Below are 14,122 nucleotides of genomic sequence, written 5' to 3'. Positions count from 1 at the left end.
TAACCGTTTCTCTTGGATAATTTTGAGGAAATTTGTTATTTTTGTTTTCAATGAACAGACAAAGATACTATACAATTCAATAGGGAAGAACTGGTGTAAGGACAAAAGAAGCACATTGTAAACAAGACTCCCTGGTTCTATAATGCATGAAACCATGCTGATAATTTCATTTATTATTTTTCCTTCCACACAATAGTAGATTATTTTGTAACTGGAAGTATTTTTTTATGGGCTTTCAGTATTTTAAAAGCCCACTCTTTCAATTCTGAGTTTAGAAGAACTATTATGGTCCCTTCTTGCACCTAACATAGGCATTGACGCAGGATATATGTTGTTACTTTTAAATGCTTAAATTGACTGTTATTTCACAATAAGTCACTGGTATTTTTTTCTTTCCTATTTTATGTCTTTTTAAAATTTTTATTGAAGAAAAGGTGGTTTGCAATGTGTTAATTTCTGATGCATGACATAGTGATTCAGCTATTTATATATATTATTCTTTTTCATATTTTTTTATTATAGACTATTACATAATATTGAATATAGTTCCCTGTGCTATTCAGTAGGACTTTATTGTTTATCTATTTTATACATAGTAATTAGTATCTGCAAATTTTGGTCTCCCGACATCTCTTCACCTTCCCACCCTCCTGAAAACCATAGTTTGTTTTTTATGTCTGTAAGTCTGTTGCTGGTTTTTAAATAAATCTATTTGTGTCATTTTTAAAAATTTCACATATAAATGATATCATATGGTATTCTTCTTTCTCTTTCTAGGTTACTTCATATATTATGATGTTCTCCAGGTCCATCTATGTTGGTGTAAATGGCATTATTTTATCCTTTTATATGGCTGAGTAGTATTCTATTGTACATGTGTGATATATTTATATATACATATGTATGTGTGTATATATATATAGAGAGAGAGAGGGGAGAGAGAGAGAGACAGAGAGAGAACATCTTCTATATTCAATCATCTGTTGATGGACATTCAGATTGTTTCCATCACTTGGCTATTGTATATAGTGCTGCTATGAACACTGTTGAGCATACACCTTTTTTAATTAGAGTTTCATTTGGATATGTACCCAGGAGTGGGATTGCTGGATCATATGGTAAGTCTAATTTTAGTTTTTCAAGGAATGATCATACTGTTTTCCATAATGGGTGCACCAGGCTACATTTCCACCAACACTGTAGGAAGATTTCCTTCTCTCCACAGCCACTCCAGCATTTATCATTTGTGGACTCTTTAATGATAGACATTCTGACTGGTGTGAGGTGATGCCTCATTATAGTTTTGATTTGCATTTCTTTGATAGTTAGTGATATTGAGCATTTTTTTCATGTGCCTATTAGCCATTTGTATGTTTTCATTGGAGAAATGCTCATTTAGGTCTTCTTTTCATTTTTAGATTGGGTTGTTTGTTTTTTGTTATTGAGTTGTACTGGCTGCTTGTATATTTTGGAAAGCCCTTGTTTAAAATATGGTTTTAAAGCATTTTAATACCTGTGAGCAAATGGATTTAGATGTTTCATTTTGAAAGCACAGTTTTCACTTAAAGAATTAAATTGATACTCATGCGGAATATTTTGCACATTTGTGACTTAGGTACGGTACATAAGTACTTTAAAATAAGTTTGTATTTGAAAGAAATAAAATATTGGGGGTGTCTATCTGTCATTAACATTGACATGTACTGATATAATATATTAATATAATCTGGTTCTCTCTTGCACCTCATTTAGGCAAGTATAAGCATGAGGCAACAACCTTACAACTTGAACTTCCATAAAGTGTCTGTGTCCTCTAATAAAAATAAATAAATGAATAATAAATAATCTTCTCTTTTGATTTAGAAAATACATAGCTACTGAAAGTTCAATCACACATTTAAATGATGCATTTAAGTAATCACAAATTGATCTGCAAAGATATAAATATAAATGAGATTGGTGCAGTATGAGAACAAACATTCTTTTGTGGCCATTTTTGAGATTTTATTTTCCTTAAGGGAAACCAGTGATGCATATGAACTCATTTCCACATACAAGCACATACATCATGGTCAAAACTTTAAAGCTATTTGCATGTAAATAAATTGCTTATTCAGATTAAATTATAATAATATTACTTTGCTTAGAGTTGCAAAACTTAAACCCCTAAAAGAATTTAAGATTTTATTTACTTATTGTTACTTTTAAGTGAGTTAAATGTAATTTCTTTTGGCAGTAAAACCATTAATTCACCATTTATTGGAAAACTTGGCATACCAAATTAGTTGCTGATTACTAACAAATTTTAAAATATGGTTTTAAAGCATTTTAATACCTGTGAGCAAATGGATTTGGATGATCTTTGTTACATCTTTTTCTTCAAAAGCGAACTGCTTTATCTACTTACTTTCTGGAGTGTTGGTTTAGTGTTACATGAAGAATGATGACAGCAAGGTAAATGGCTCAATCATGTTCCTGGTTTGAGTTTCCAGATTTCAAATAAATTTGTGGGTGACCTTGATCTAATCATTACTTGTTATTCATCCACTTAACTTTTAGGTTCTAGTGTCTGGACTCCGAGATCTCTTCTGGCTCATAATTTCCATGAGTTTGGATTCTTGAGCAGAATATAAAGCAATTTTGCCATTTGCTGAAAATTCAGGATAGTTTTGTAAAATACTTATAAAACTACACCTTAATGTTACATTCATTTCTACATCTATCAACATCATTACATTTCAGCATTTCCAACATAAAGTGTATTTATCTTTCTCTGTCACTCTCTCTATATTTTGCTCTCTCCAACACACACACACACACACACACACACACACACACACACACACTTTCTTCTTTTTAAATGTACATTTACTTGAGAGAGTGCATTCTACATTATAATAGCATGGTGCCAAAGAGTTCACCAGATGCACTGTCTTCATAATGAGTGAGAAGGAACTTAGGAGTTGTGGGTACTCAGGGATAAAGAATGCAGAAGAAAACTTTGCCTGAGCATTATTTTGCAGATGAACTTGGGGTAGTATATAGTTTAGAGTTTATGAATGATCCACATTGGCATTCTGTTTCTTTAACCTGTTAGCTACCTAAACTTGGTAGAAAAACTTAACCTCGGAGTTATTTTATGTATGCATATTTTTATCCTTCAACATAACAATGATATTGACCACAGTCCTACAGAGGTGGCAACTTCATACTTGTGAACTGTTTATAAGAGAAAATGCAAAAAGAATTTCAAGTCTTTGAGAGCTTTGTACAAGACAGACATTGTCCTGAGAGTTAGCCCTATGTTATCTGAGATCCCCGCCCCAGCCTAGGAGATAGTAGTCTCACATTCTGCAGATGAGAACTGAAGCTGAGAATTGTTACTCACCCAATGACACATAATTAAAGTGCAGAGTTAAGAAGGTTTGATTCCTGATCCTTCTGACATCAAAGTCAATGCTCTACTGACTCCCAGAAGAGCCTCAATTAAGTGAGACAAGTTGTTCTACTATAATCAACTTCTTCACCAATGACCTCTACTTTTACTCATTCTCTGCAGATGTTTCCAAATGGTCTTTGAGGCATCTGCCATGTGTCTAACATTCATGAGATGCGTAGGGGCAAGCATTGCTGTGATGGTCTCTCCTGAGAGATGATGCTTACTAGAAATGTAGCATAACAGACATGAAAACGACTGACCAAAAGCTTATAATGCAAACCATGACTGTTTTTCTTAGGTGCATAATTGCCAGGTGTGAATGGAAGGGAGCAGAACCCATGTGAAGGTGGGAGAGATTAAACCATTATATTAAGAATTTTGATTTCTTAATTTTAGAACCATAAAAAGTAGTCTTCTGATTAACACTCCTTAACTTCTCTTACCCCTGAGATGTTTCTAGAATTTTAAGTATCGCTTCTTTCATAATTACCTGGGTAGTTCCTTGGGGAGATGCTCTCAGTCCTATCAGTGTTTAAGGTTTTATTATAAATAGTGAGTCCATTATCATTTGGTTTTCTCACTGCTGAAGGTAGGTCTGCAAATTTTACACTCTTTACAATACAGATTAATGCAGTCACATCTTTTAATTTTTATTCTTGTTTTGAAGAGTAGACTAAAACCTCATTTGTAGACATATTGGTTATCACAGGGTTTTATTGTGTGGAAATATATTACAGGGAAATAGTCTTATTTGTATCCACAGTTATTTAAAACTTCATATGTGTGATCTAGCTACAATGGGGATTAACAAAAAAATTATCCTGCATTATTTATCCTTTTACCTCTTCTCTACAATGACCATTGATTTTCACATTGTGTTTTAAAATAAATGTGGATGGAGTTGAAGATTTTGTGTCAGTGGAAATGATTAGAGCAGTAATTATACCTTCACTGTTTCTCTTCATGAGAAATTCCAAAAACATTATTAAAATTCATTTTTAAAACTCATATGTTACACATGCTATATTTTTAATTGTTTAATAGATGATGCACACTTATATAATAAATTGGCTCTATCCCAGAAGTCACTTGACCGTCTGATCCTAGGACTCCGGGATTCGCCTAACCTTGAGTGGTAGCGTGAAGCAGTGGTCCATTTACTCTGTAGTTCAGCCTGCTCTAGGGTCATGCAAAGCTCTTCTGGTTCATCAAGAATGAACTATTCAAAGGATAATATTCTTCTTTTTTGGAGGATACTCAAACTGAAAATTTAAATGTAAAGAAATAGAATATTGGAATAGGTTATCAAAGAGGCAGCAATATAAGATTATTAAGGATACAGCATGGAAGTCGAATTAATTGGTTTGCATCTCAGTCTGACCAGTTAGCAGATGTCTGATCCAGGGAGACCTTCTTAGCCTTTCAGTGCTTCAGTTTCCACAGTTTTAGATTGACTACATGAATAGAACCTGGTCCTTCGAAACTTTACATGCAAAAGGTTTAGTAAGCACTCAACAAAAATTAGCTATTCTTACTCATATTTTAAAGCTGAGACAGTTGCCACTAAAACAATCTTTCCTAGAGGCTTTAATGATATTGGAATACTGTAATGCATTACATAAAGCTGATCTAGAGATCAGGACACTTTAAAAAATCTGAAGTGTGAATATTGCTGAGTATCAGTTATATTTAACAGCTAAGCCGGGCAGTTTAAAGAGTTCCAAGATGAATGAGACAAATGCTACTATCACAGAGCTAGCGATTATGTGTAGAGGAAGAAAAATGCACACATCATGCAGGAAGCAAAATTGGAGTAGTTTTAGTCTATGTTTCTTAGATGCTTTGATGCTTTTGTTAAATATATTTTATGCTTAGTAGTACCATTAACCCAGTCAAAGTCTGTTGGTTGGAAAGTATGGGCTCATTGAGCAGGGTCAGGAGTTTTTACATAGCAAAAATCCCCGACCTTAGCTCTGCTTCCTAACCAGAGTCTGCAACTCTCATCTGGCTGAGTATTTCCACACTTAAGAGAAGCCAGATGATCTACAATCATGGAAATCTACAGTAAGGAGGAAGCCAGATCAGAAATGAAACTTCAGTGCCTCCTATCTTATGTGCCCAATTTACTTTATACTGTGGTGTATTTCATCCCCATATGAATAATCAGAGATGGGAAAATAGTTCATAAAGACTAATTAACTTCCTCAATGTCCTCTGCTATGGATTGGAGGGGATCGTGATATAATCATAGAATTTACACACTGTTTAATGTTAAAGGAATGGCTCTAGAAACACTCTTTTTCAACATGGCAAGCTAAGAGTTCCTTTTGCATTTTCATTCTCTTCTTCCCCATATTTCTACATGGCTGGCTTCTTCTCACTAAGTAAAAGAATCATATTTGCAAAGAGATCTTCTATCACCCTGTCTGCATCCTGCCTCTCCTTATTTCTGATCCCATTGGCAAACTGTGTATTTGTCACTGTGGCTCCAATCCCTGAAGTATCTCACTTGTATATTTATCCTTTACTTCTTTTCATTGAGAATAAATTATGATGCAGGCCAAAATCCTGTATATCTTGTTTAACCTCCTATTTCCAGAATTTAGAATACTTCTAGATATAACAAATATATCTGACATATAACTGGCTTTGATGTTTGTAAAATGAATTAACCTAAGCAATTACAAGCAAAGACCCATTTATATGTCAGTAACATCCCCTTCAAACACAATTAATATGGAGAGCTTAAATTCCCAAGATGATGGTAATTATACAGATGCAGCCTTAAGAACTCACAGCAAATTTTTATTTCTTGGAGAAGTCAACAGGGGAAATGTATTAAAAGGAGAAAGATTTCTTGGGAACATTTTCCTTGTAGTGACATTAAATTTGAATATAAATAGGCATAGAATTGATTGTTCCTGAAAACCAGTGGAATCTGAAATGAGAGACAATAATTATTAAAATGTGTCACCTCAATTTTACCTCATGGCATTTGTCTAGGTACTTATCTATTCACATAATTCTGATGTTGAGTGCTATGTGATTTAACCACCTGTGGTTTACATTTTTTTTAAGATAACAAAAGCTAGTAGAGCCTATGCTTTTAAATACCTCTCACCTTACCCTGCTAGTAGCAGTCATCAAGCAAGTATAATGTAAGGCTAAACAAACTAAAATGTGATTAGGAATTTCATATGTCGAAAGCATGTGGTATCATATACTGGCATAACGTAGGACTAATATGTCAATAACCAGGTTATAAGACCAACGTATAAGACCACTGTCCCATAAGATTATATAAATAAGAGGCTACTGTCCAAAGCATGTGAAAATAGGTCAGTTAATGTCACATGTGTGTTGGTATTTTTACTGACATTGAGAGCCAGCTATCATACTGGAAGATAGCATTCAGTGGAGTTTCAGAGGATCCACTCTACTGACTTGCCGGTGAGTACTAAGTGGCTAGCTGACCTGAGTGAACACTTAACTACTGATGAGTCTCCAGCTGTTTTCTAAAAAGCAATATATTGGAATGGATTTAGTCATTCTCTGACAACTCTCAGTCTGGCTTTAGTCTTATCTGAGCCCTGGGATGTTAACATTATGGTAATAATTTACCAAATATAAATATATAGTTCTAGTAATATATGAATGCAATTGTCTACTTTAAGGACTAAGAAACTGATATAAATATTGATGGTCATTACCTATAAGACCTACTAAAGGAAATAATTGTGCCTAGATATTCTTTTATGGGACACTGTGTGAAATATACATTAATTTTTTCAATTATTTGAATTAGAATACAGATGACATGTGACTCAAGACTTCCAAGAATAAAACAAATCCATTTTTTTTCTTTCTCCCACAGACAGTACAGGCTGGGTCTCCTATGAAGGCAATGCCAAAGTTTCAGAGATGTGACAGACTTTATTCGTCTGGGGTTGACCAGTCGTCAGGAGCTTCAGGTTCTCCTTTTTGGGGTGTTCCTAGTAGTTTATATGATCACTCTGTTAGGGAACATTGGTATGATTATTTTGATCAGCATCAGTCCCCAGCTTCAGACCCCTATGTACTTTTTCTTAAGTCACCCTGTCTTTTGTGGATGTGTGGTTCTCTTCCAATGTTACTCCCAAAATGCTGGAAAACTTATTATCAGAGACAAAAACCATCTCCTACGTGGGGTGTCTGGTGCAGTGTTACTTTTTCATCACCATTGTCCATGTGGAGGTATATATCTTGGCTGTGATGGCCTTTGATCGCCTACATGGCCATCTGCAACCCTCTAGCTTTATGGCAGTAAAATGTCCAGGACTGTCTGTATTTGGCTCATCTCTGTGCCTTATGTCTATGGATTCTCTGTTAGCCTGATATGCACCCTGTGGACATATGGCTTGTACTTCTGTGGAAATTTTGAAAATAACCACTTCTATTGTGCTGACCCTCCTCTCATCAAGATTGCCTGTGGTGGGGTCCACATCAAAGAATACACCATGATAGTTATTGCTGGGATTAACTTCACATATTCCCTCTCAGTCGTCCTCATCTCCTATATCCTCATCGTAATAGCCTATGATACTGCATGCACTCTGCTGACATGGAGGAAGAAGGCATTCTCCACCTGTGGGTCCCACTTGACGGCTGTTATCATGTTTTATGGGACTCTCATATTTATGTATCTCAGGAGGCCCACTGAAGTGTCTGTGGAGCAGGGGAAAATGATAGCTGTGTTTTATACCACAGTGATTCCCATGCTGAATCCTATGATCTACAGTTTGAGAAACAAAGATGTGAAAGAGGCAGTCAACAAAGCAATCATCAAGCGAAACTGGGGGCAGTGAAACTGCAATAGATATTTCTGAGTATGTTGCTACTTGTGATAAGTGTGCAGGCATGAAAGTTCCTAGCTCAATAGAGACTGTCTAAAGGCAACTCTTACATATACTGAGCTCCAGTCTAACCCAGTGAGGCTTTTACCCCATGAATGGCCTCTAAGTACCAAGACTGTTACTCCTGCATATACAACTATATTATTCAAACTGACATATTACACAGTTCACATGGTGTGTTTAAAATTGTGCAGTCACTGGAGGACTCATAAATAAGTTGAGATAAACTACATGGTGTCTTGGAGATATCTTTGTTAGAGTTGAACATGATTTCTACTGATGTTTTCTTTACTCAAATTTCATAAGAAATATATAATTCCATGAGGAAAATAATAGGAATTCATCTTCTCTGCCCTGATTACAGAATGCTGATGGACCCTGATTTACCTAATAACTTTTTGATAATGTTCATACACACATGGACTTTAGATAACAAAGTTGTATTCAGAATCTTCAACTAGTGTTATAACTCAGTCCTAAGTTTTGTTCTCAGTATGTATAGCTTGATAGTTATCAACACTATTTGTGTGTCAATCTGTTTACTTACCCTGATTCTACTCCTTAGCATGGATTCTGGTTAGTTTTCTTGGTTTTAAAGTGTGATATATTTATGACATAAGACTTTCTGTCTTCATCATAATAAAAAAAAATGAACCAATATGAGCTTTCTGATATTTAAAAATCTAACCTTTGGTCATAGCCTTCATCCTATTAAACCTTTGGCTGATATGATTTGAAACTATTGTTTGGTTCCAATTTCTTCTCATGAATGTTACATTCTTTGATTCTGTTTTAGCAGCTTAAGTCAAGCTTTCAGGGCTTAGAGTGGATCAACCAGATAAGAAGCCCTATTCAACTAAAAGCCATTGCACTGGGTATGCAGTTAAAGTATGGTCAATACAACTCAAAATGGTATCCACCAGGACCCAGTTAAAAGTTCTTAAAATCTCACTGTTCCATTTATATAGATTGGTACCCACTTAATCTACATTCATTCTTGCTACAGGAAGAATACAGACTTTTCTTCCCTTAATGACTCTCATCAGCATAAAGGTGAATGGGAAGTAGAAGTAATTTCTGATGATTGAGTTTATTCTTGGGACTAAAGAAGCCCTGTTTACTTACCCTGATTCTACACAGGGCTAATTGAATTAAGAGGAGTGCACAGTGAAAAATGTGCAGGAGGACTCTGAGAAGTAACATATGGTTTTGGAAACACCACTGGGAGGATGGACTAATTCAAGCACAAAAATTATGGCTGCTCAGGCTAATTTACTAATTAACCATAAGCCACTTTCCTTCTGATTGGATCTGAGAAAAGGTAGCTGATGGGAGGAGGGGCTTTCGCAGAGATTGGCATTATAGCCTGGCATTCTAAGACCATATTTTCTCTGATCCTTATGGCAGAAATATTCCTCAAGGTCCACTATTTTATTTTTACTTTTAGAAATAAAACACTAGCTCTCCAGCTGTTAACCACAGTTGCCCTCATTTCTATTAGCCAGGTAGCTAACGTTGTTACAAATGTTTTGGCAATGAGCTGTCAGTAGAAAGATATGCCTAAAACCCAAGGTCATTTCCTCAAGTCAAAGCCACTAGATGTGGACTTTTTCCTTTCTCTTCCTTCTTGAAAATGTTGCCACTGAAATGGTTGCTGTAGACTGAGACAAGAAAGCCACATATGGAGGGTCTAATTGCCTAACCCAAACCCCATAACTCACACTGTCCCCTGAGAAAGGAATCAAATCCTATGTCACTAAGTCACTGCATTTTAGGAGTTTGCTCCTTACAGAGTGTGGCTATAGTGCTGAAGTTGTTCTTATAATTCTTTCCAGAAACATGGTCCTTAGCACCTGGCCTCTGCATCGGACCACTTCCCAGGGCAAATGTTGCCTTGAGGATGAATGTCTCCTCAGAAAATGTCTGTTCTGACACTGAGTATACTGAGCAAAGAAGGGAACCTGGTTCTCTGTCTTAGCCAGAAGGAGGGAAAACTCAACCTCTGGTCTTAGATGATAGGTTGTATCCCCTTTTTCTAACTACTTGGTGAGTCCTTGGACTTGTCATGACCTCCAGCTGTCCATTTAGTTGGTTTTGAATCCCTTTGGCCCCAGCTTCTAGGCGGCTTCTCCTCACTAGTCTTTGCAGGCACTTACAAGTCTCTTTCACAGGCTCAGGGAATCTCAGCCACCTCCTCTGTGCACTGTGTTTGTAGGTGTGGACCCGGTGAGCTTCCACCAGATGTTTTAGACAACACATCTTTAGCTCTTCTTACTTGGTATGAGTTGAATTGTGTCCTGATAAAATGAATGTATTCCTTCACCAATTTCCTGCTAATGCTGGGACCCTGGTTTTTCTATTAGGCTTTTTGTTTCAGTAAACCAGGCTCTACCTCAGGGAGGTAAGCTATCATCCTTGCTGCCCCGAGAGCTCTTCAAACCCCTCTGAACTTTCTTTTGGCAACTGTGTGATTTTGCAGCAACCTCACCTGAATCCACTGTGCTACCCAGAGGAAGGGGCAGCAGATTCCTTTCCAAAGAGTCACTAACCTTTATATCTCACTCGCATCACCAGGCTCAGGTTGGGACCTTACTGCTTGCTTCCAGGAAAACTGCTCCTCTGTCATTAGGAGATCTCTTCTACTTTCCAGTTTTCTGTATAAACTCTGTGTTAGTCTCTTCACTGTTCAATACAATGCTTTTGGGATTACAGGACAGGCAAAACAAACACAGCAACAACAAAGGTTTTTTTCTTATTTGAGTTCTTGCCCTTGGCAATTGACAGTCATGACTTCCAAGATTCATTTTTTGGTATGATGCCTCTGCCCCCCAAATTAATTTAGAGCCTGAAAGGCATAATTGTAATTCTGCCTTTCTTCAGAATTTGTACCATTTGTATCCACTTAGAACACCTCATTGTTGATTTAGTGATAGAGTTGGTGTTGGTTAAGGAGGATGTAAAACTAATTTTTAAGATACATAATTTAATATGACAATATTGATGTCTTCACAGAAATCTAAATTCTAAATTTAACCATGAACGCTGTCCTAACCTAACTTGGAATAGCAAGCTAAAGTGGATATCATAGGCTTTTGATTAACTTCTACAATTTCTCTTGCCAGTATTTCCCAAAATATAGCACAAGAGATAATTTCACATAGCACCCAGAGATTGTGTTATTTTAACTTTTTGAGTGTTTGGAATTCTTGTTACTTTATGAAGATTTTGGCATGGATTTTTCTCCTTTGCGATCATTACAGAAAGTTTAGTTTTCAGATTTATTTAAATAAGTTTGTGAGTCAATTAAAATATATTAAGCAAATAATAAATGTGCCAATACATGAAAAATAATAAAGCATAACATTAACTAAAAGTCAGAAAACACAACCCTATGGCAAGTCACTACCATCACACACACACACACACACAAAAGCACACACACTATCTTGTAAAGATAGATAGATAGATAGGTAGATAGATAGACAGACAGATAGATAGACTGATAGATAGACAGACAGAAAGACAGTCAGATAGATAGAGAGATAAACTGACCTACCTAGTTACTCTATACATAGTGTATAGTACAATATGTGTATATTATATATACTGTGGTATATATATATATATATGCTTAATTCAGCAACTTCTCAGGATACTAGCTTTGTATCAGACACTACTTCCCACAGGGTTTTTAAACCACCCTGTCTTTAATTTTTTCAGAGCTCTATTGTTTCTGCAATCTCCAAGACTTTTAAGTCATTCAAGTGGGGCAAAATCTGGTAAGTCATCTGTGAAATTCTCTGTTGCCATACTGTTTTTTATGTTAATTTTAGTCATATATATACATATATCAAAAGAGAATTGTAGGGAAATCTATCGGAGGGACACCAATGGGTTTCCCATGTTGTTCAATTAACTGTGACACTAGGACAGAATCAGCTTTGAACGCCTGACCTTTATAAGCACCACTCAGAAATTAATAATATTTAGGCAACTATTTCCCATCACTGACAGGTGGTTTTGAGAAGCCTGGTTAATGAAAGTCAGAGATGCTATTCAGCATCATCCAGCTAGAAATGGTAATACTCAGGTTTGAACTGAAAAGCACAATTCCAAGAATGAGCTTTTTTTTCTAGTTTACTGAGATGCCATAGCTTGAATGCAGGCAGATTTTGATCCCTGGTCATGCCTGGGTTAGAATCATGAGCCTTTCATGAGATGAAAGCAGAACTGACAGAGAGAATGAAGAAAAGGAATCAGCTCATGGTAGCAGAGGGCTCACACATAATCCTAGCACATACATCATTGGTATAGCTTCACTTCATTCATTTGATAATGAACTTCATTTGTTCATTGCTTGTTCATTTTGCTCATTGTTTATTGTTCACAACTGCATTATCAAATGAACAAAATATATTTCCTGGTTTGCCAGGTTCATTCTAACACCTATCACGGTATGTATGTCATGGTGGCATAATATTATAATTCAGAAGGCTAACTTATTTTGAATCCGTTCACTTTCCAGTTGTCTTATTCCTAGAGGAGGCCATTGAAAGGATTTTTCTGCTAAGTGACTCACAAGATAAACCCTGGCAATTTGGTGGCTCCTTACCCACTCCCTTCTCCTTTGAATGTATGTTCTGCCCACTGTTCCCAAAGTAAGAGGATGCAGGTGTTGTTGAAACCATCTGGATGGTATGTGAAAATGAATCCACTTAAGGCTTCTTTATACATGTTGAAGATTCTGGCAGACAAATGCAGAGATCTACATTCAAGACAAGCCTCAATCTGTAAGTTCTTTTCCTTATCAAACCTGCCACCTACCACTCTAAACTGGTCTGTTGCTAGCTGCCTCTTCTCCCAGAGTGTCCATCACTGTGAGGCAGGAAATATTCTGTTTGTTTGTTTTTTGCTCTCCAAGAATGACTCCCAATATAATGCACATGGTAGACATGAACATTTGAATTTATGAGTGAAAATATAATCTATTATATTCCAGTTGAAGGTTAAGTGGGTTTTGGGTTATGTCTCTTTATATTACCTGAACATGGAACTATAATCTTGACATCTAATAGCCATCATATTTATCTCTTGGTTTTAAGCTACCCCTTCCTTGTCCCCCAACCCACTGTAATTTCCTCATACCCCTAAAACTTTAAGAGACCTTTAGAAAGCACAGCTTTGCTTAGGAAACTTAGGGATAGATCTGCATTTTTGTTTTGTTAGAGTAATATATAAATGGGAATATGGCTTTCCAAAAGTTAATCCTGGTTCCCAGGTCTACACTGGTGAAAAATGACTTTCCTTCAAAGGATGTGCTAATCATGCAACTTCAGGGAGTGGCCAGTAGTGAATGTGGGGGTCAGCAGCAGAGAGAGGAATGATGGGTCACAGATAGAGAACATTGGAGGAGGAGGCTATCACATGGAAATGACATGGGGATGGATAAGAAACTTACTTCATCACCATCCTTGCCCCTTTCTCTGTCTTCCACGATATACAAAACAGGAACAATTTTGAAAAGACTGATTAAACCTTATCAGTTGAATAGAAGCTAGTCATGTCAAAGCTATCAGTGTCACATACCCTAAGAGTAGCAATTTGTTAAAAATGTAATTCTACTCTTTTAAACATTTCATCTTACTATTGATTACATGAAAACTAGAACTCATGTACAAAATCATTTTACTCATATAAAGAATGGTAAAAAAAATGTACTTCATCAAAAGATTAGAAAAACAACACTGTCTATCTGCAAGTGGCATTGTTCCAAGTCAGGCTTTGCTGCAAG

General features: G+C 36.2%; 1 protein-coding gene across 1 annotated transcript; it reads left to right on the top strand.

Annotated features, from left to right (window-relative positions):
* Nucleotides 1-6,647: 6,647 nt before the first annotated feature.
* Nucleotides 6,648-8,478, top strand: LOC102504631 (olfactory receptor 5M9). Its single transcript, XM_032474194.1, is given in 5 exon segments — nt 6,648-6,652; nt 7,341-7,533; nt 7,535-7,705; nt 7,707-7,730; nt 7,732-8,478. Coding segments are annotated over 5 exon segments (945 nt in total). The 3' UTR covers nt 8,284-8,478.
* The last annotated feature ends 5,644 nt before the right edge of the window (nt 8,479-14,122 follow it).

This window comes from Camelus ferus, chromosome 36, assembly GCF_009834535.1.
Source record: "Camelus ferus isolate YT-003-E chromosome 36, BCGSAC_Cfer_1.0, whole genome shotgun sequence".
Classification (NCBI taxonomy): domain Eukaryota; kingdom Metazoa; phylum Chordata; class Mammalia; order Artiodactyla; family Camelidae; genus Camelus; species Camelus ferus.
This window is presented reverse-complemented; position numbering and strand designations above follow the sequence as displayed.